General features: G+C 45.5%; 1 protein-coding gene across 2 annotated transcripts in view; it reads left to right on the top strand.

Moving 5' to 3' along the window:
- MVB12B (multivesicular body subunit 12B) overlaps positions 1-22985 on the top strand; it is a 185150-nt gene that overhangs the window by 41561 nt on the left and 120604 nt on the right. For both annotated transcript variants that reach the window (XM_044264893.1, XM_044264894.1), the window contains exons 3-4: positions 17794-17901; positions 22668-22764. In XM_044264893.1, the coding sequence (XP_044120828.1) occupies positions 17794-17901; positions 22668-22764 (205 nt within the window). The remainder of the gene's footprint in view (positions 1-17793; positions 17902-22667; positions 22765-22985) is intronic.

Below are 22985 nucleotides of genomic sequence, written 5' to 3'. Positions count from 1 at the left end.
CAGGGAGCTCCAGCGCCCTTCTTGAGATCACACAACAGGTGCGGATGAGCAGAGATTAACCCGGGTCTCCTGTGTGCACACATGGGCCCCTCACCGCTGATTCAGCTTGTCTGCTGGCCCTCCCTCCAGGGAAGTGACTGTGTCTTCGTCACGTTAGTATATGCTGAGGAGCGTGCCGCAGTGCCTTGTGGATCTAAGTGCTTGGTAGATACCTGCTACAAAAGAGTAAAGACCTGCGGCCCAAAGAGATGAGTTGCGTGTACAGGTAGAGGCCTCCGTTTCAGGCCAGGTCAGCCTGTTTCTGCTACATCAGCACCAATATTTACCACTGATTAAGGGATTACTGTGTTCCAGGTGATGGGCAGAGCACTTTGTACTCTTTTGTTTTACCACAACTGTATGAGATTGAGTTTACTGTTTCCATTTACAGAGACACCAGCTGAGGCTCAGAGAGGTTGAGGAACTCAGCCAAGGTCACACAGCCACCAAGTAGTGAAGCCACGATTTGAGCTCACATCCCTCTGTCCTGTACCCAAGCCCGTGTTCTTGACTGCTGCCTTCTGCTTTCCTCTCCCAGGAGAGTAGGGATTGGGTGGTGTGAGGCATAGGCGGTTACCCAGAGTCCCAAGAGAAAAGGACTTGGAGATACTGTGCCACAGTTAGCAGAGACAGAGAGGGTGGTCTTCAGGAAGAGCCTTGTGAGCAGTTCCTCTTTTCTTCTCTCTACTAACCTTCATTCAGCAGCTGCCTCCATAATAATTCTCTCTTAATCTCTAGATCCTGGCAGAGAGAGGATTAATGAACCCTGCCCTTTTTTTTTTAATTAAAAATATCTTCATGACATTTTAAAAATTATAAAAGCTCATTTCAGAAAATCCAAATCATATAGAATTATATCAACTGAAGAGTGAAAATATTACTACCTTTCCTTTCTTCTAGTCTTATGCATATTATTAACAATATCCTTCTAGACTTGTTTTTTTCTTTTTGCAAAAAAATTGTATTTATTTTTAATTAAATAAGGGATACAAAAATCTTCCTATTTTAAAAAAACAAATAATAGAGCCAAGGCTCAAGTTATTATCATGCCCCTAATATCTATTAGCCACTGTCCTCAGTTTGCTCTTTTTCTTCCTTTTCCCTCAGCATTTCTGGGTTTGAACGACTTACAGAACTATGTCATTGTAACTCGACTTTTCAATATAAAGTAGATCATTCAATAAGCACTTGCTTTCTTTTTCCCAAATGATGCACATGCCAGTTAGATCTTTCTAGACTCCTGTGTATGGGACGAACACATTCTTGCTCCCTGGTGTGTGGTAGTCCATGCAGACCACATGGGCTTACACCAGCATTCTCCTGGTGCTTGGCATGTGGTTTTCTTCCCATTTTTCACTGGACAGAACCACAGAGCACACCCTGACCTTGTTTGGGTTGCCAAACTTAACAAATAGAAATAATAGGATGCCCAACTAAATCTGAAATCTTGAACATTTTTTGAAATTTGAAAAATATTACTCATTGTTCATCTAAAATTCAAATTTCACTGGGTGCCTGTGTTTTCTCTGGCAAGTTTCCTCCTTGTGAATGTTTGCAAGTATTTGAAGTCCCCACTCATTTGTTTCTTAATTTTCTTTAAAAATTAAAAATTGTATTACCAAGGGCATCTTGGTAAGGGCTTAGTAGGTTAAGTGTCCTGACTCTTGATTTTGGCACAGGTCGTGTTCTCAGAATCATGAGATCAACCCCCGCATCGGGCTCCACACTCAGCACAGAGTCTGCTTAAGATTCTCTCTCCCCTTCTCCCTCTGCCCCTCCCCCTGCTCTCTCTCTCACTAAATAAATAAAACCTTGAAAAAAATCAAATAAATAAAAATTGTGTTATCAAGTATTTCATATACAGTTGTCCTTAAACATGGGGGTAAGGGTGCCAACCGCTCCCCCACTTGCACAATTGAAAATCCCTATAGAGGGGCGCGTGGGTGGCTCGGTCGTTGGGCATCTGCCTTCAGCTCAGGTCATGATCCCAGGGTTCTGGGATCAAGCCCCACATCGGGAAGCCTGCTTCTCCCTTTCCCATTCCCCCTGCTTGTGTTCCCTCTCTCGCTGTGTATCTCTATTAAATAAATAAAAATCTTAAAAAAAAAATCCCTATATAAATGTCAACTCCATAAAAACTTAACTACTTTTTTTAAAAGATTTTATTTATTTATTTGATAGACAGAGATCACAAGTAGGCAGAGAGGCAGGCAGAGAGAGGGGGGAGGCAGTCTCCCTGCTGAGCAGAGCGCCTGATGCGGAGCTTGATCCCAGGACCCCAGGATCATGACCTGAGCTGAAGGAAGAGGATTTAACCCACTGAACCACCCAGGTTCCCCCCAAACTTAACTACTAATAGCCTACTTTGACCAGGAGCTTTACAGATAACACAGTCAATTAACACCTCTTTTTATTTAATGTATTACATCCTGTATTCTTGCAATAAAATAAGCTAGAGAAAAGAAAATGTTATTAGGGAAACATAAGAAAAAGAAAATAACATTTACAGTACCGTATCGTATTTATCACAAAAAAATTGGCAAGGAAGTGGACTCCCGTGTTGTTGAAGGTTCAAGTGTATATAAGGAAAACGTAGAGAATAATGTAACAAATACCCATGTAACCACCATGCAGCTTTTTCAGATATTAATATTTCACTAAGTTTATATGAAATTTTTTTTCAAGAAGAGAGAGAAAACATTATTGGTGCCTGTGCCCCCTCCAGGCCATGCTTCCTCCTTTACCCAGAGTAACTACCGACTTCGGTGTTTATCACTCTGGCACATTCTTCTGTTTTTGAACTTTGTACAGATGATATTCATATGGAGTCCGTCATCACACTGTACATATTTTTCAACTTGCTTTTTGCTAAGCATAATTTTTGAGATTTATCCCTGCTGACACAAGAGCTCCAGTTCATGTATTTCGTATTTCCAAGGTTGTTATCAAAATCTGTTGCATGAATAGACTATGAAGTATTTATTCATCCTTCTGCTGATAAAGATTTGGGTCATTTCTAATCATTTACTTTTATAAACACTGTTACAAACAATACCTTCACATCTTTATGCTAAGAATTTCTCTAGAGAACCATTTCGGAGTGGAATTGCTGGGTCATTTTCACCTTACTAAATTCATTTTCACCTTACTAAATGCCGTGAATGTGTTCTCCAAAGTGGCTGTGCCACTTTGTGCCCCAACTTTTGGTGAATATTTGCAGTTTGGTCAGTGATTTGACTTAACGATAGAACGTCATTTTTAATTTGCATTTCCTAGAAGGTTGAATTTAGCGCAGTTTTCTCCCATGGCTTTTACATATTGTATGTCATTTTTTCTTTTGGATTATTTCTTTTTCTCATTGATTTGTAGGAGTTTTTTATTTATTTTGGAAATTAACCCACTGCCTGTGAATGCATTGCTCAGAGTCTGAGGCTTGTCTTATTACTGTCTTTAGTGTCCTTTGTAGAACCGAAGTTTTATATTTTAGAGTAGTAAAATTCGTCCATCTTCTCTTTTATGGACTTTTTTCTACACGTGTATCTATTTCTTTAATAATTTCCTCCATTAACATCATAAAGATTTTTTTCCTTTTTTTTCTGAAACGTTTTCAAGTTTTACTTTTCACTTTTAGTCTTTAATCTACCCAGAATTTGTTTTTATGGGAGCTAGAGCTCTAATTCAGTTTTTTGTTTCACAGTGACGCGCAGATGTCTGAGTGGTATTGATTGAACAGTTCCTACTTGACCACTGCTGTGCCATCAGCAGCTCTGTCCCAGACTGTCTGTGGCGGAGAGGAGCCCTCCTGGGTATGGGTGCCAGCCAGCCCCACGAAACCTGCTGCTCTTCTCCCTGGGGTCTGCAGAGATCCAGGGCCATGTCCTCAAGCCATCCTTCATGATGACCAGGAAAGGATAGAACATTCCTGATTTGATGTAGCCAAGTGTCCTGCCCACACTTACATCCCATTTCCCAGCTCCTGACCTCACGGGTCTCCAGGAACCAATTTCCCTTTGTGTCTGCCTTTCCCCAGCAGCAGGTGCAGAAGCAGGCCTCCTGATTTCTGGGGGTATCACCAGGGACCTTTGCTTTCTTCCGCCCTGCCCAGCCTCAGGCACCAGCCCTCTCCATGCCTGCTGGAGTCACAGCAGCTGTGCAGCAGGTAGAATGAAGAAGTGGGTCTGTGGAGCCCTTTGTGGGCCAGCTTCAATCTTTGTGCAGTTTCTTACCATAAACTCCTTTCCTTATTCATTCAGCCACTGATGGTGTCCTATCAGCAGGGTCTGGGGCTGGGTACTCTGGAAAAGACCCTACTGAATGACTAGGATCCTAACTTCAAGGAGCAGAAATAATAATAATAATAAGGGGCTAATATATTTTGTTTGAGTGTACACCACGTGCCGGGTCTTATGCCAAGAGCTTAAAAGAGAATAGCTTTATGGAAATATCACTCCCATACCATGAAATTCATGCTTTGCATGTGAACAATTCCATGGTTTTCAGTGTGTTCACAGAGCTGTGCAGCCTTCCCCACTACCTAGTTCTGGAATATTTTCATCACCCCAAAAAGAATCCTTAAACCCCTGGCCACCACCAGTGTGCTTTCAGACTGCGGATTTGCCTTTTCTGGACATTTCGCGTAAAGGGTGTGATACAGATGTGCCTTTTGGTGACCGTCTTCTTTCACTTAACGCAATGCTGTCAGGGATCCCTGTGGTATAGCAGGTGTTTGTGCATCAGCCCCTTGGCACAGCTGGAAGAGATCCCACCATATGGATGTACCACCTTCCGTCTATTCATCAGGTGGGGGACATTTGGGTTGTTGCCTCTTTGGGGCAATTATGAAGAATGCTGCTTACGCCTGAGATTGGAATTGTTGGATCCACTGATAACTCTGTGTTAAACATTTGGAGAAATTGCCAGACCGTTTCTGAAACTGCTGCTCCCCATTACCATCCCGCCAGCGGCAGACACAGGCTTCTGATTCCACATCGTTGTCTGCACGCGCTGTTGTCTGTCTTCTCGAGAACAGTCATCACAGCAGGTAGGAAGTGGTATCGCATCACGACTGCGTACTTTCTGCGTGCTTTCTGTCCTTTAACCATCACAAGGAATCCCGTGAGTTAGGCATTATTATGACTTTCATTTTTCGATGAGGTTCAGAAAGGAAGAATATGACTTCTGGGAAACCATGGTAGGTAAGTGGCAAAGCCAGGTCTTGAACTCCCATCTACCTGACTTTAAAAATCTGAGTTCTTCCCTTTGTCTCTGGTTTTCTCCATCCTAGAGGTTTCATGCAAGAAGCCAAAGGACATGGAAGATCCTGGAAGAAGAGCGTGTGCTTCGGGCTGGCGTCATCAGGGAGGCTTGGCAGGGGGAGGGTTCCTCTAGCCAGGCTCGAAGTGATGAGAGCGTTCCACACAGAGAGGATCCAGAGGGAACCCAAAGAGCAAAGCCAGGGAGGCAGGGAATCGCAGAGACCCAGGGAGATGGAACAGTCTCAGGGACAGGGGCGTGTACCCATTTCTTTTGCTAAGAAACAGACATTTCAGCTGAAAATCTATGATGACTTGAGCTGTCAGTTCAGGATACAGAATGATAAAATAATGCAAATGAAATCAGAACCAAACAACAACCAAAGGATTTCTGGCCTTGTCATCAGTTGGATGACTCTTTTCATGTTAGGGTTTTAGAAAGCGTTTTGGGCACACCTCCTGTTAGGGATTTGGAAGAAAGGTGACCAGCTCCCTGTCTCCACACGGTGCCCCAACTGCTCTGATTAAGAGTTGAAATGGCTTCACGGTTGGCCACTGTCTGACCTGGGCCGAGTGTCTGTGTTTCCACAGTGGGTGATCTCACACATCAAGAGCCCTTTGAACTTCATTATTCACAGCACTAGCCAGATATTTCCTTTGGAATGTCTGCAGAGTTTCCTGGCCCTTTTGATCACTTTATGTCTGCCAGATACATCTTTGCATTGTGGGTGGGCTCCCTTAGAACACCAGGGCGTGCATGGGGTGACCAGTCTGGTAGTTAGCCTGGTGGTCAGCTGTGGCGTCTTTTGAGAACGTCTCCTTGGGCAGGGAGTACACAGTGCTGACAAGGAAGAATGGCTGACCATTTTAAGGACTTACCATGCAGCCCCTCTCCGGGCAGCTCCAAGGAGGAGCTAATCTCACAAAGTGTTTCTCAAGTTGAAATCCCATAGATCATTATTTCTCACCCCATCAAATGAAGTCTTGTAGATGGTTGTTTTTCTTAGTATAAAAGCTACAGAGAGTCAAAAGGAACAAACTTGCAGTTATAAAGCACAGTAGTTGTGGGGTGCCTGGTGGCTCAGGTCATGATCCCAGGGTCCTGGGATTGAGCCCCGCATCAGGCTCTCTGCTCAGTGGAGAACCTGCTTCCTCCTCTCTCTCTCTCTCTCTCTCTGCCTGTCTCTCTGCCTACCTGTGATCTCTGTCTGTCAAATAAATAAATAGAATCTTAAAACACACACACACACAGCAGTCACGGGGAGGAGTGACTAGAGTTAATAATACTGTGTTGCATATTTGAGAGTCTAAACCTTAAACAAAATGTCTGTGTGATGACAAACATGAACTACACTTACCTCGGGGATCATTTCACAGTATCAACAAAAGTTGAATCACTGTGTTATACACCTGAAGCTTAATACAACATTGTGTGTTGATTATACTTCAATTAAGAAAGGGAACGCCAAAAAATACCCACGATCTCAACTGCTCAGAGCCAAACAGTGGTTAACGCTTGGCTTTACATTTGTCTAGATCATTCGACTATAATGTAGATTATTTTTAAGAAACGAAATATGAGATTGTACTATCTAAACCATTTTGTGACTTAGTCTTCCCCCTGAACTTTCCATGTTCCTAGATACGTGTCCTCCACATTGTTTCCTGCTGCCGAGTCTGCCACTGTAAGGATGTTCTCTCATCATTAGAAAATTCATCATTCCCCACTTTTGCCTTTAAACGCTGTGCCCCAAGGGACGTATAGATAATATTCCTCCCATGTAACTCCGGTGACGGAGCCCCGCTTTTTGTCCCCTTAACCCATCAGCCTGGTTTCCACCTATCATCACGTTAGCTGTTCCCTCGCCCTGCAAGGCTGTATCTCCAGATCTCACGAGATGGTTTCTTCTTGTCCCCCAGGTGTCAGCACTGAGGCATTTCGTCCGAGAGGACCTCCCTGGTCACCCCACCCGAAGCAGCCTCTTCCTTCGCTCTCTGTTCCTGTTACGTTATTTTATTTTATACAAGCCACTGATTCCTCTCTAAAATTATCTTACATATTTGTTCACGTGTTTACTGTGTGTCTTCCCCCATCGACGAGACTGCGATCCTGTGGGGCTGGTGACTGTGTCTGTCTTGTTCGACTGTCTGTTGTCTGCCCTGTGATCAGAGCCGGGCGTCTAGAAGTTCAATATGAATGAACAGATGGCGGCCGTCCTCTCGTGTCCCCATCCCGTCACTGCGTGGGCTCTCGGCCCAGGAGTGGAATTCCTGGGTCACAGGCATGATTGTGTTTTTTAAAAAGATTTATTTATTTATTTGAGAGAGAGAGAGTGAGCGCGGGGTGGGGAACACATAGAGGAGAGAGAGAGAATCCAAAGCAAACTCGCTGATGAGCGAGAGCCCAACCAGGGTTCCATCCCATGACCCTGAGATCCTGACCGGAGCTGGAACCGAGAGCTGGGCACTTAACCGGCTGAGCCAGCACACATCCCAGGCACGTCTGTTTTTTGTTTTTTGTTTTTTTTTCAAAGATTTTATTTTTTTATTTGACAGACAGAGATCACAAGCAGGCAGAGAGGCAGAGAGAGAGAGAGGAGGAAGCAGGCTCCCCGCTGAGCAGAGAGCCCGATGCGGGACTCGATCCCGGGACCCCGAGATCATGACCCGAGCCAAAGGCAGCGGCTTAACCCACTGAGCCACTCAGGCGCGCCGGCACGTCTGTTTTTTTTTTTTTTTTTTTTAAGATTTTATTTATTTATTTGACAGAGAGAGAGATTACAAGTAGGCAGAGAGGCAGGCAGAGAGAGAGGAGGAAGCAGGCTCCCTGCTGTGCAAAGAGCCCGATGCGGGACTCGATCCCAGGACCTTGAGATCATGACCTGAGCCGAAGGCAGTGGTTTAACCCACTGAGCCACCCAGGCGCCCCGACACGTCTGTTTTTAAGGCCCGTGATATGCAGCACCAAATGAATCTCATCTGAAGTTATACCCCTTAACACTCCAGCAGCGGTCGGGGCACCTGACTCCCCCAGAGCCTGTCTGGACGATTGTGTCTTTCCCCTTTAAAGTGTGTCTTTGTTAGTTTGACAGAGAAAGTGGCATCTTGGCTATTGGCACTTTAATTTAATCATTACCCACGTGCAACATATTTTCATGTTCGCTGGCCGTTCGTCTTGCTTCTGTGAACTGCTGGTTCACGGCCACAGTCCGTTCCTTGACTGGACCGTTCCTCTGTCCCTGCTGCTTTATGAGAACTGCGTGTTTATGTTCTTTCATATGCTTCTTGGTAGGAAGATCCCCCTCCCACACTTAATATATCATGGACATAATTATAAATATACTTCATCTTTTTAAAGAACTTAATAACTGTTCTTTTGAATAGACGTAGCACAATCGATTGAGCCAAGACCCTTTTGTTTCTCAGTTTCCTCACCTATAAAATCAAGAGTAACTGATGATGGTTTGTCGTGGCTCCTAGTATTGTTGTGTCAATGTGTTACTTACACTCTGACTTAGGCTCCTGGCGCTTAGAGTGTACACAGCGGGTGTTAGCTACTAGTCCCTGCAGTACGTGCCGCACTGGGGCAGACTGCACAAGAGGTTGTCTGCGAGGGTGCTGTGGCATCGGGCTCCAGCTCTCCCCACAGCCCCCCAGGAGGCTGAGTCACGTGTTGGCCCTCCAGTGAACCAGAAGCCCTGTCTCTCGCTGAGGTGTGCTTGCTCTGACTCTTCTTGGTTTCTGTGGACTCCTGTCCTGGTTCCTCCTCCATTTCCCCACCCTCCGTCTCAGGCGGGTGAGCTCCAGGACCTCTGTGTCTCGCAGGCAAAGGAATGTGGTGAAAACACAAGGCCTTGCCTGAATGCAGAGGAGTATAAAGTGGTAGAAGTCCTGTGGTTGGTTCTGCAGGCCTGGGGATTACCACTCACAGGACCCTCCCCAACCTGTCCCGGAAGTAACTCTTCATGGACTCTAGCAGTAGAGAAGGCAGAATCCACCGTGCACACAGCTGTGGACACTGTCACACTCTGGGGAACGCACCGCATTGTGGTTCTGTTGCACCTGTAGGAATGTCCCTGATCATGGGGCTTTCCCTAAAAGGAATAATATATTCCCATATGGTCTTCCATGATATATTTTCCCAGCTCTCCAATTTTTTTTAAAATTCACTTTTCTTTTAACGAAGTGATACATTTACAGTTAAAAAAAAAAATCAAAGAGTACTAGGCCACCTGGGTGGCTCAGGTGGTTAAACGTCTGATTTTTTTTTTTTTACTTCCTATTTATTTATTTATTTTTCCAATTTATTTATTTTCAGCAAAACATTATTCATTATTTTTTCACCACACCCAGTGCTCCATGCAAGCTGTGCCCTCTATAATACCCACCACCTGGTACCCCCCAACCTCCCACCCCCCCCCCGCCACTTCAACCCCTCAGATTGTTTTTCAGAGTCCATAGTCTCTCATGGTTCACCTCCCCTTCCAATTTACCCAAATTCCCTTCTCCTCTCTAACGCCCCTTGTCCTCCATTAAACGTCTGATTCTTGATCTCAGCTCAGGTCTTAACCTCGGGGTGGCAAGTTCAAGCCCCATGTTGGACCCCACACTGCGTATGGAATCTACTTTAAAAAAAAAAAAATCAAAGATCATCAAAAAGGCTTATAAGACCATCTCTTCCTTTTCCACTCCCCAGAGGTTGTCACTTTCAACTCTTCGATTTCCTCGCTTCTGGCTCTTTATCTCCTTGTTTCGGAATAATTTGAGTATACTGCTTACTTCTTGATTTACCTATCCTACAGATTCAGTTTTCTTATAATCTCCCTCTCCCCCATCAGGCAGCATCACAATTTTTGGTAAATGTGTTGTCAGTGTTTACATATGAGAACACCAACAGGGAGGACATTTTCTTTCTCATACAACCTTTCCACTTTCTTGGAATCAGTCATTGACTTGTTTCTTTCATTTGCTTAATTGTCTATGTGTCTGTTGATGTTATATTCGAATTTTTAAATTTTCTTTTTAAAATTTTTCCCAGTTATATTGTATTGTGTTGTGTTGTATTGTGTTATATTGTGTTGTGTTGTATTGTATTTCCAGTATAGCTCACATACAGTGTTACATCAGTTTCAGATGTTATATAACATGTATGTGACTCAGCACTTCCACGCATCACCAGGTGCCCACCACAAGTGCCCTCCTTAATCCCCATCACCTGTTTCACCCATTCCCTCCGCCAACCTGCCCTCTGGGAACCATCAGTTTGTTCTCTATACTTAAGAGTCTGTTTCTTGATTTGCCTCTCTCTCTTTTTTTTTCATTTGTTTTGTTTCTTAACAAAACATTTGCTTTGCTCATTTGTTTTGTTTTTTAAATTCCACATATGAGTGAAATTATATGGTATTAGTCTTTCTCTGACATATTATGCTCAGCATAATACTCTCTAGCTCCATCCATGTCATTGCAATTGGCAAGATTTCATTCTTTTTTATGGCTGAATAATGTATAGAGATACAGATATTTGATATATATATCAAAAATTTGATATATATACACTGATTTGAAATGGATATATATAGATATATATATTTGGATAGAAATGGATATAGATATAGATATTTGATATATATTTGATTGATTTTGATATATTTGATATAGATATTTGACATCTATATCAAATATTTGATATATTTGATATCTGTATGTCAAATAACTATATCAAATATTTGATATAGATGTCAAATATCTCTATCTCTGTATCTATATCAAATATTTTTTTAACCTTAAAATGTAATTTTTTTCAATTTATTTATTTTCAGAAAAACAGTATTCATTATTTTTATATCAAATATTTGATATAGATATTTGATATCTATATCAAATAAATATATATGATATAATATTTATTTTGATATTTTATATCACTATATTTATATCAATATTTATCATATCTATATCAATACTTTATATCAATATATTTATTTATTTTATTTATTTGATATTTTGATTATTATGATATAATATTTATATGATAAATGATATAATATTTATATGATAAATGATACATATCAAAAATAGATATAGATATATATACATATATATCTCTATATAGATATATAGATATTTGGTATATATATCAAATTTTGATATAGATATTTGATGTATATCAAGTTTTTGATATATATCAAACATCTATATCAAAATATATCCATTTCAAGTTAGTGTTTTTGTATTTGGTGGGTAAATACTCAGTAGTGGGATTACTGGGTCATAGGGTAGTTCTATTTCTAACTTTTTGAGGAACCTCCATACTAAGTGCCTATTGGTTTTTACATTTACATGTTAAATTTTTTTTTAAACTTTAAGTTAATTAATAAGTTATGTTTTCAAACAGCTTTACATCTGTGCTTTTAGTTTTCTAAATGCTCCAGTACCTCTGTCACACACCCATCTGTATTTCTTCCCAGGGCTTAAGTACAATTCCAAAAACTGTCCTGTCCCTTCCTCCCGCAGCCATGGCCTTCTCTTCTTTTCCTCGTGTCGTGTCTAGGCCCTGGCACACTGCTGCCCTCTCTTCACCATCCTGTGCAGGATCTTCTTCCTGGGGTTCGTAGTTTCCTCGTCATTGATTTCATCCCCAGTTTTGCTGATGCATTTTCCAGTAGGTTCCCAAGAAAGGCCCGATGGGCGATTAATTTCTTAACTCCTTGCACATCCGCAAAGGTCTTTATTCTGCCCTCACGATTAATTGGTTGAGGTAGAGAATTCCAGAGTTCCCCAGAATTTTTTTTTTAAGATTTTATTGATTCCTGGGAGAAATAGAGACCGATCACTAGGAAGCTGGGGGAGGGGCAGAAGCAGACCCCACCCTCAGCAGGAAGCTGAGTGCGGGGCTCCATCCCTGGACTCCAGGATTAGGACCAGAAGAGAAGGCAGAGGCTCCATCAGCTGAGACCCCCCCCAGGCACCCCTCCCCCAGAATTTTACAGATGTTTTTCTTCTTATTTAACGTTCAGTGTCAGAGAAGTCTGATGCCTTCCGATTTGCAGTCCTTTGTATGTGACCTGTCACTTCTCTCTGGAAGTTTTAAAAATGCTTTATTTCTCTGAAATTTGGTGGGATTCTCTCTTGATTTGCTTTGAGACTTTTTCATTCCCTGTGCTAGGACCTCCAAGGCCTCTTTAATAGGTACACTCACCTCCTCTGTTTTTTTATTTCTTTTTCTGGAGATTGCATTAGTTGGATGTTGTCCTGATAGTTTTTTCTTTCCTATATAGCTCATCTCATCTTTGTATTTTACTTTCTAAAAGAGCTCCTCAATTTTCCCCTCCAGTATTTTAAAAAATTTTTCATTTTATCTACAACATTTTTACTTCTAGACTCTTTATATTATTCTTAAATTGATCCTTGGGGCGCCTGGGTGGCTCAGTGGGTAAAGCCGCTGCCTTCGGCTCGGGTCGTGATCTCAGGGTCCTGGGGTCGAGTCCCGCATCGGGCTCTCTGCTCAGCGGGGAGCCTGCTTCTCTCTCTCTCTCTGTCTGCCTCTCGGTCTACTTGTGATTTCTCTCTGTCAAAAAATAAATTAAAAAAAAAATCTTTAAATTGATCCTTTTAATTTTTTCACAATGTTCCATTCTTGTTTGGTGGTTGCAGTTACATGCATTATGGGCTTGGTCATTTGTGCCTTAACTTTAACTGTTTCCTCATGCTCTCTGTGCTACCTTCAAATGCCCGTTCTGGTGTGGACCCTGTCTTTCGTATTGGAGACTTACCCCAGCACCTGGTGATCCTTTGTGTCCGTTTATATTTAAGAGGGAGACACTAGTTGGTGAGGTTGGAGAGCCGGGAGTGGGGCTGGGGGCCGGGGGCTGGTGGGTGGCTCCCAGGGTGAGGGAGCTGGGAAGCAGCTTTTGTAGCAGGAGACCCCGGAGCCTGGGTGTGCTGATCTGCTCTCTGGCAGTCTTTAGTGTCTCCAGAGACAAATCCTTCCATATCCAGTGTACCCCTGGCTGCTGAGGTGCCGGCAGCAGGAAGGAGGTGGTAGCAGGTTGGGGTAGGGGAGGGGGAGGGCCCACCATTCAGTGTGCGGGGTTACCCCCCTGTTTTCAATCTGGAATTTACTTCTTCCTGGTGTTCTGGTGCCCTGAGCCTTACTGGTTCCATTTCTGGAGAAAACGCACCTGAAGTGGGGGGTGGGGATCTGGGGGTGTAACTGCTGTGCTTCTAGACCTTGTTCAGATCTTCCTGTTTCAGCTGGAAACTCACACCCACCCACCCCCCACAACCCCCACCCTCACCCCAATGGAATCTGGTGGCTCTGGGGCCCAGGGATTGGGGGGCAGATCATTAGCCCCTCCCAGGCCTGAGATGTCACCCCCTCCACTCACTAAAGCCCCGCCTTTCACTGTCCACGTCTCCAGGCAGTTGTTGGCATCTCTCTGGATCACACTCTTCTCTTGCTCTTTATTTTGGGGGCTCGTACCTCCCGCACACGGCTGTCATTTGAGATGCATATTGGCAGAGAAGGGAGACAAACCCATGCGTCCAGTCTGTCACTGCCCACCTACTCCTCCCCAGAAGCAGCTCGAGGCCCCAGGGAGATCTGGGAAGACAGGGTGGGCATGCAAGAGTGCGTGCGTGTAAGAGAGAAGCGTGAGTGTGTGCACATGTGAGTGTGTAATAAGAGTGTGCTTGAAGCTGTGGGGTGTGTGCTTGTGTGCGCATGTGCGCATGTGATGCCCCGTAACAGATCCTCTGGAGGCACCGTGGCAGCACTGGACACGCTCCAGTGATTTGGGGAATAGGGCAGGGTACCAGCAAGATGACCAGAAGACTGAGGGACCTTCTGGTCGAAATAGGTGTGTGGCCTCACAGAGCGGGGATTCTGAAGGGGAAACACTCAGCTCAAGGGATTAGATTCTGAAAACTTCCATTTAAAATGTTTGATTACCAGGGTGCCTGGATGGCTCAGTCAGTTAAGCATCTGACTCTTGATTTTGGCTCAGGTCCTGATCTCAGGGTCGTCAGATCAAGCCCCGTGTTGGGCTCTGTGCTCAGTGTGGCGTCTGCTTGTCCCTTAGTTTCTGCTCCTTCCCTCCCTGCCCCTCTCTCTCAAATAAATAAAAAAATAAAATCTTGAAAAAAAATTTTTTAGATTACCTTACTTGGGGCGCTATCAAGGTGTATAGCTTTTCACAGTTTGCTCCTGATTTAATGGCTGAATCTTTCATTCCTTCAACAAGTTTTGATTGAGCCCATACATATCAGGCACTGTGCTTACTGAAGGGAAGAGATAAGGATCGCCGTTTTCCTTGTGAAGCTTCTAGTCCAGGAACAGGATAGCAGGGGGCAGGAAAACATTTGTTGCACATGCATATAATTTGTGTTTGAAAACCAGATACAATCTCAGAGTTGGAGAAGGACTCCCAGAGGACCAGCTGAACCCCAGTGTGACAGTTTAGGACTTTTTGAATCTTGATGTAGCATGACATCATTTTGAAGGTTTGATTTGACTAGATGTCTTTATTTCTAGTTCAGACATGTGAGCCGGGCTTTGTGGGTGCTCCCTGGAGTCCACTAAGGTAGACGCTTTGTGCGTACATCATCCCTAACCAAAGTGCCCCCAGGAGGAGGGGCTTGCTTCAGCCACCAGGTGTCAAGTTCAAGTCTACCTCTTAATTTTATGGGCTGTGCTACACTTACAGCACCACTTCCTGCAGCCCTTGGCCCACCTCCCCACGGCTTCTCCCATCCCAGATTCAGAAGCTGGCCTCTGGGGTCTCATGGTCAGAGTGGAGATGTGAATTTCTGCATGGAGGCCCATGCAGGCACCTCATACATCGCTTAACTTGGAGATCATTAGCTCTTCTAGTTTGGGACAGGAAGAAATAAGATTAGTAAGCACCTTTCTGTGACTGGGTGGGAAAGAAGTTTCTGGGTGTTCTGGGAAAGGCAAGGCTGGGAATGCCCGGCTTTGTTACACCAGGCCCACTTCTCTAGTGCTCCTGTTGATCTGGGATCCCGGGCCTTCTCTCTCCTCGCTCCAGTCCATCCCCTGTGTGGGTCCAGGCTTTGGGCAGCTCTGCATTTTACACACATACACACACACACACACACACACACACGCATGCATGCACGCACGTGTGGGCACGAGGTTCTGCTTGCTCACACTCTTTCTCACCACCCTCCTCACCTCCCCTTGGAGGTGAGCTTGGAGGGGATTACACATTTCTACTTCCTTGCAAATGAGTTGTGGCCTCAGGGCAAAGCCAGGCCCTTGGTGGTCCCTTTTCAATGCTCTGCCAGTGCAAGCTGGAGGACTGCCACAGCCTAGGCCTCTGAGGAAGGAGCAGGCCCGCTGCGAGCTTTTTCTCTTTACACGCTTGCCCTGGCCTCTTTATCACAGTGAGGTGTCTTCTCACCCAGAAAAAAGAAAATTCAGGCAGTGGGGAAGGCGGAGGGAACCACCATTCTCAAGCTCTGGAAACAATAGTCTTGACCTAGGGCACACCTACCCCCCCCCCCCCCCCCCCCGTGGAATTCCCAGATATCCCGGAGAGCCCTTCTGAACTCCATTCCTTTTCTGGTGGGAGGTTAAAGACAGCTCTGTCTTCTGAGGTCCCAGCATGGGATTCCACAGCCTTCCAGTGTTCTGCAGACTTTTTTTTTTTTTTAATTTATCAAAAATAAAATATTTATTATTATAGAAACCATATAAGCTCCCTTATTTCTTTATTCCTGTGGCATCTTTTATTTTCACATCTTAATGGTTCTGAAATTGGAATGCATCTTGAAATAGATCTGTACCTTTTGACATTTTATTCTTTTTTCCTGAAGCGTTATTCTTGAAATCCATGGGTGATTCCCAGATGACTGCGGCCTAGAATTGAGGAAGTACAGGAAAAGGACACTTGGGGAAACAAAAAATCTTTCAAAACTTGGAATCCACAGGAGAAAATCGACAAAGGGGATCCTTAGTGGCAGAGAGTTAGTGCCACTGCCTGAAATCTCATGTTTCCCAAGAAACTCGATGGAGGACATTCGTGGGGGAAAGTGCTGATAAGGCCTGATGCCATTCTGTGTCATGTCTTTCCGTGGGGGTGACGTACTTGGAGCCAGTGGTCCCCGAGATTATTCCCATACCATTCCTCCTCCAGGTTTCAGGTCAAACATATTTGCAGATGTAGCATAAGGACCTTTCTTTTTCTCGTGCTGCATTTGCTAATTTACAATTGTTCAGTTTGGAGTGGGGGGGGAAAAAGCATTTTTCTTTTGCCAGCTGGCCTTTGGGCCTCTCTGAGGCAGCCTCAGAGAACATGACTATGGGGGCCCCGGGGATGTCCAGGCAGCGTGGCAGCCCAGCGCGCCCCCATCCCCTTGCACACGTGACAGCCCGAGGCCACTGGCGTGCCGTGGCGTGTGTATATGGGCTGGGGCTCGATGGAAGCAGTTTTCGTGCAAAGCATGGAGGTGCTTTCAGCAGTTTGTCAGATCAGGGATTGCATCCCAAATTCTAAACCTCAACAGGACAACCGGGGAGATGGCAGAGAGCAGAAACGGGGTGCTGCTCCCTCCATCTTCCTGGCTGTGCCCCCTGGGGGTGCCAGCCACAGCCCCTGGCCCGGTAGTGCCATCCCGTTGGGCTGCTGGGTGAGAAAGACGAGCGTGCCTGACAGCCGGGGAGAGAGCCGACCGGGAGGAGGTGGGGGCAGCGCTGCCCTCGCCCAGCCATTTCGCCCCCGCTCCCCGGTCTCCTTGCCCACTCTTAGCCCCAAAGCAGGGGTCTTCGTGCCAGGCCCCCCGCCCCCAGCCCAGTACACAGGTCCTTTAAGACTCAAATCAAGGCTGGCTTCATGCTTGGGTGCTCCTGAGAGGAGCAAGTCTCTAGCCGCGCACAGGAAAATGGTTTCTTAGTGACACTATAAACAAGGAGCTGAATCTTTTTTATTTTTCTATCATGAGACAGTTTCCGACCTTGAGTACCCCTCACAGAGCTTGTAGGGAGAAGACACAGCGAGGAGCGAGTTTCCCTGGCACCCTGCCCCGGGTCCCCACCAGGGTCCCATGGAACAAGCACCCCGGCTGGCCCCAGGGCCCTGGAGCAGGCAGCTCCCCGCAGGCGATGCCCCTCTCAGGTGGCATTTCACACCCCCTTGGACCTTTTCCTGCCCCCTCCTGTCCCCCGAGTGAGTGGTACTGAGCAGCTCTATGTGCTGACTTCTCCAATCCCTCCTTGGTCCATTGCAACAAAAGTTGCTCTTTTCTCATTAGAACCGTTTTTGTCAGGGTGTCTTTAATCAATGGCTTCCCTGGGGACAATATTTTTAGAAGTTGTATTTTTCACACTCTCCCTTTTCCCCTTTCGGAAAGCCTCTTCCCAGTGTCTGGTGAAATGAACTAATGAGATGCCAGGAGAGTTGGGCCCATGTTAATTGGCGCAGGTACGTCCACCTTCAGTCCCGGCCTGCCTTACCTGCGCTCTTCTTCTGTCTCTCCGGCGCAGGTCGCACAGACAGCAGATGGTGTGGATGCTGACCTCTGGAAAGACGGCTTATTTAAATCCAAGGTTACCAGATACCTGTGTTTCACGAGATCATTTTCCAAAGAAAATGTAAGTCTAGCGGTGGCGTCCATGTGCTGCGTAAGCACAAGGCATTTACTTGCCTGGTTGAAATTTCCTCTTTCTTTTTCTTTTTCTCTCTTTCTTTCTTTCTTTTTTTTTCTTTTTTCTTTTTTTCTTTTTTTTGTTGTTGTTGTTGTTGTGGTTTATTTTCCTTGCCATATTAACCTGTGGTTTTAGCGAACTGGGTAGAATCAGCAGCTCGCACTGTGCTTCATTTATTAACAGTATTATTAACCTCGTACTCCAGTGTACAGTGAATTCCATTAAAATGTGTTCTCAAAAGGGAACCAGGAAATTTCTCCCCCGGCCCTCATTTGCCTATAGCTTTCCTGTAAGTCACAAATCACAGGATGGTGTGGACGTCAGCATTGCCGGCGTGGCTGGATTTAAAGCTGGCCAGCACGCAGAAGCAGGGCTGGAAGGATGCTCCACGATCCCTTCCTTCCCCAGACACCGCCTTGTTTCCAAAATGACTGACTTTCTCCCTGAGTCTCTGTGACGTTTGACATTTCATTGTTTCCGCAGGTAGGTATCTGCCACGTGTGCAGGTTTCTTTCAGTAGGCTGTTCTGAACTCTTGGGCCCATAAATTAGGACATTCTAAAGCTATCTATTAAGGCTTTTCCAACAGAATGTTTTCACGAGCGGCTTAGAAAGAAAGAGAAGTAGCTTTCATGAGGATTTGCACAGATCGACTGGGAAGGAGGCCTGTCCTAGGCACTCTGTGAATAAGCTTCTCTCATCCTCAGACAGTCTCTTGGACCTATTAGCTCCTTTCCTGAGATCAGAGAGTTTGGGGGCTTGTCCAAGGTCACCTGTCTTCCCTAGCCCCAAACACGGAGCAGTCAGCTTTTCATTTTCAGGGGTGACATATTATTTTTGGCCTGAATGCTATTGGCTCTTTCTAATGCAAGAAAAACAAAAACAAAAACAAAACATGGCAGGAAGAATGTTTTTGTTAATTTATTTTTACAGATTTTATTATGCCAGTGATATATCCTCATGGTTTAAAAAGAAAAAAAATTTTCAGACATCCTCATTCAGAAGTGTGAAAGGGGAACAGTAAGCTTTTGTCCCCATCACATGTGACACAGCCCGTGGTCCTATCCCAGGGCCCTTGTGTGGCCCGTCATTGTTGTCTGGATGCAGACGGTCACATGGTCCTCTGGCTTGCCCTCTCTTCCGCCAGCCGTTCCTGTTGTTTACTGATAAGTCTTTGTTAGGAAAATGATTCCTAATGTATTCAGGACTGGGGGGAAAGTCATTGCTTTAATTTTTCCCCCTAATTATGAGAGTAATATATGCTTGCTGTAAAGTACAGAGTTTCTAATGGGGCAGGGACAGTCCTCGCACTAAACACTAGAAATCCTTCTCATAGAGGCGAGAAGGTGGCTGCTGGGCCTGTAATGAGCCTGAGCAGGTCCCTGGGGCTCATCGTGCAGCCCGAGGAGACGCTGAGGAACAGTCTGGAAGCCGGGTTGCCTTTCCAGCTGGGGGCTTGAGCAGTTAGGGTAGTTCCCGCCCCGCCCCCCTCCTTGCTCCGTACCTCCGCCCCTGCACCCATACCCACACGCAGGGCACTCTCATGCCCCTTTGTCCCTGGAGTTGACCCAAACCTGTTTTTGAAACTACTGATATTTTTAGCTTTTGTCACCTCTGTTCTGTCTGCTGGCTGCCCCTCTGCACAGGTCAGTGCCTTCACTGCCGCTCAGGGAAGCCAGGACAAAGTCCCGAGGATTTGAACAACTCACTGTGCCCAGTGGTCTCACGGCATTGGCATTCGGTGATCTCTGCTCAGCCCCACCTCTCCTGCCTGAAGCTGCAGTTCCCGACTGTGGCCTCACAGGACAGCCATGATCTCTTTGATTGTTTTTGATTTCTGGGTTTTTTGGGGTTTTTTGTCTTGTGTTTGGGAGATTTGTTTTGCACTTCCCCTAAAAGCTGTGGGGTATTGGTAGTCTAGGCCAAGAGAGTCCTGATCCCTTGGAGTTGGGGACAGTGACAAGTCTAAAAATGACAGATGTCACCAGTACTTACTAATTTGGGGGTCCTGCATAAACATATTATAGAAAGTGTATCGAGTTCATTGGCATTTGTTGAACAGAAAGAGATGATGTGGAATGCTCATTTGTAAGCCTTACCCTGTGCAGGGAGGATGAGGGCGGTGGGGGAGGTCTCTGGCTCCCCTCTGAAGGAGGACGGAAAGTCAGTGCATTCTGTTTTCTGAAGAAGAACGACCTAGTCCTTTAGTGAGACCCAGAGGGATCCATTCAGGGGGGTGGCAGGGACCTACTTGCCAGCCCAAGAGCACAGTAGGAACAGGCATATTTTAATCCACTACAGCCGGTCTGCCCCGGCCGTGCTGTCACAACCAGGACTTTGCATAGCGCATATTTTTACAACTGTAGAGGAGGGATGTGGGATCTCAAGACTGGACAGATTCTTAATTAGGCAGCTCGAGACTCCCCGTGTAGGAGTTTGGGGACACTCCTTTGGAACCTAAATTCCTTTCCCCCAGTAATGCTATTAATACAGAAACCTGGCTTTGGAGTGACATTGCTTCCTGGGGAAGGATCGAGATTAATTGCACTTTTCATGCCCTGTACTTTCTGCATTACCTGTAATAATAATGTACATAGATTAGGTAGGGAGGATATTAAACAGAAGGATTTATGAACATTTGAATATTAAGTTGGTTATCTGTGGCTACCTTAAATGCAAGGTTGTCAGAAATAATTACAGTATACTAGCAAATACTGGCTACCAGAGACAGTATAAATACCCTGAGTCAGTGCATATTGGGCTTTTGGCATGAATCATTTGCTCAACAAGGATTGGGAATACGTTCTTCATATTTATGAGGAGGAAATGAAAGAGAGCACGGGATGGGGGAGGGGAGAGGAACAAGCAAAATTAATGATGTCGCAGACCCACCGTATTAAACCCAGTAGAGCAGCAGCCCCGTGTGCAGAGGGACCGCACTTGGGCTGCGGGAAGCTTGGACAGTGCAGCGTCCCGTTTTGTATGCGTGGGAGGGTTCTCGATGTTTTTTTTTTTTTAATGGCCACACCACTGATGTTCTGGTTTTATGATCAGGGACATTTGTAGAGTGTGGAGGGTGAGGTCGCTAAGTGGTTTGCAGTTGACTTGTGTAAAACCCAACTTGTCAAGTAGAAGACATTTGAGAAGGATATTGATGAATACCCATCCATCTCCGGGGCAGGAAAACATACCCAGTTGTTAATTTCTCAATGCAGAAAGCAGCGATGACACGGAAAAGCAACTGCCAGGAAAGAAAAAAATTATGATAGATTAGATCAGGCAATTCTGAAAGCAGCTGATGTTTTCAAGTTAGGTTAACGGTTCAAACCTCTTCTACACGGTCAGAGATTTATTCTGCATTAGTAAGGTTCCGCTTTCCACGTGCGGCGCTGAGCCGTGTGCATTGTTTCCCCGAGACCAAGCTACCTGAAATGCCATAATAGAAAATAGTCGTCAAACATGAGAGGTATAAGAGAAGGAAACAGGTTTGTGACAACAGGGCCATAAAAGCCCGGTCACAGTTGACATTTGACACTGTGACCTTCGTAGTGAAGTTTGAAGAATTTATTTCATTTGTGCGCTTTCAGGTTTATAATGTATTTATGAAGCATCCTTCCGTTTTTATTGTTATAGTTGAGGTTTGTCATCTAAGCAAATCCAATTTGATTTCCAGCTCTGGCCCACCCAGTTGAAAATGTACCCTCAAAATGTTACGCTATTCAGTAGGTATATTTTAGTAGGTAATTATGAGGTAGGTAATAATTGAGCATGTATGCCGAGAAGTGTGCTAAGCTTGGGGATCTAGTAACAACAGACAGTTTTGGTCCTTGTGGCCCTTGAACAGTCATGGGGAGACAGATAGTGAAGATAGAACCTCACACATGGGCCACTTACCAATCGGTAGGGAAGAAAAGAGAGAGCAGCCAAGAGAGACAATAGCGCAGAGTTCAGAGGGTAAGAAGTTCCTGACCGGCCATCCAGGCTAGTGTTGGCACAGAGCATTTCAACCAGAACCGTGGGCTGCTAATGCCGGTGTGTTTGCAGAGGGTGCTGTTGTGCAGTTACACCATGGTGCGTGCTGTCTTCAGAAGATACTTTTGCACTGGTTACAGAAAGCACGCGCTGTGGACCCCTATGCTACCACTAAGCAGAGACTTTAAGAGGCCCTCGTGCATGTCATTTTAGTAGATGTGTGATACGGAGGCAGCAGGGCTTTCTAGCCTGTATGAGTTGACGATTCCTAGGATTTTACAGAATCGTATCTAGCAACTGAAAGGTGTGTCAGTACGCAGATGGGCAATCACCTAGGAGCGTGACTGGTTCTCGGGGAGGCTTTGCGCGCTCTCTCCGGCCGCGGTGACTGCCCCAGGAATGTGCAGCCCATGCTGCAGGCCGAGTGGCAGCCTGGTCCCAGGATGCACGCGCAGCTGCCCTCTGCTGGGTTCTGTCTCGAGCGTCTCCCAGGTCGCCGTCTAGCTAACCACCGTGTCTGAGTGAGTGGTGTGGAGGTGCGGCAGATGAAGCTCCTTCCTGGGGGCCCCCTGAGTCCCTGCGTAGCCGCTGGGGAACATTAAGTGGCACCTACTCTAATTAACCTGCTGTCGTAAAGCTGCATGAGTCATTGTGTTAAATATGCATCTCGAAGCCAAAATGGCAAACCCACCACAGGGCTGTTCAGATTAATAGTCTGTATCTCTTTTCTTTCTTCCCAAGAGTCATTTAGGGAACGTGTTAGTGGATATGAAGCTCATTGACATCAAGGACACTCTGCCTGTAGGCTTCATCCCAATTCAGGAGACGATGGACACACGTGAGTCTCCCTTTAGTACCACTCGTCACAATGGGACTTTTCTTCCTCCAGGTTTATTTTTAGATGGTTTGTATGTGCATTTTTCTTCGGGAACATTTTAGGGGCCTTGCTGCACGCCCGTGACTAAACCTTCCTGCTCGTGTGGTGTGCCTGACTTGGTTCGCTGAGGAGTTTGCGGCGCTCTGGGAAGCAGCATGTAAATGAGCAGAATGTCCTTTTCT

The sequence above is a fragment of the Neovison vison genome, chromosome 9 (genome assembly GCF_020171115.1).
Source record: "Neovison vison isolate M4711 chromosome 9, ASM_NN_V1, whole genome shotgun sequence".
Taxonomy (NCBI): Eukaryota; Metazoa; Chordata; class Mammalia; order Carnivora; family Mustelidae; genus Neogale; species Neogale vison.
This window is presented reverse-complemented; position numbering and strand designations above follow the sequence as displayed.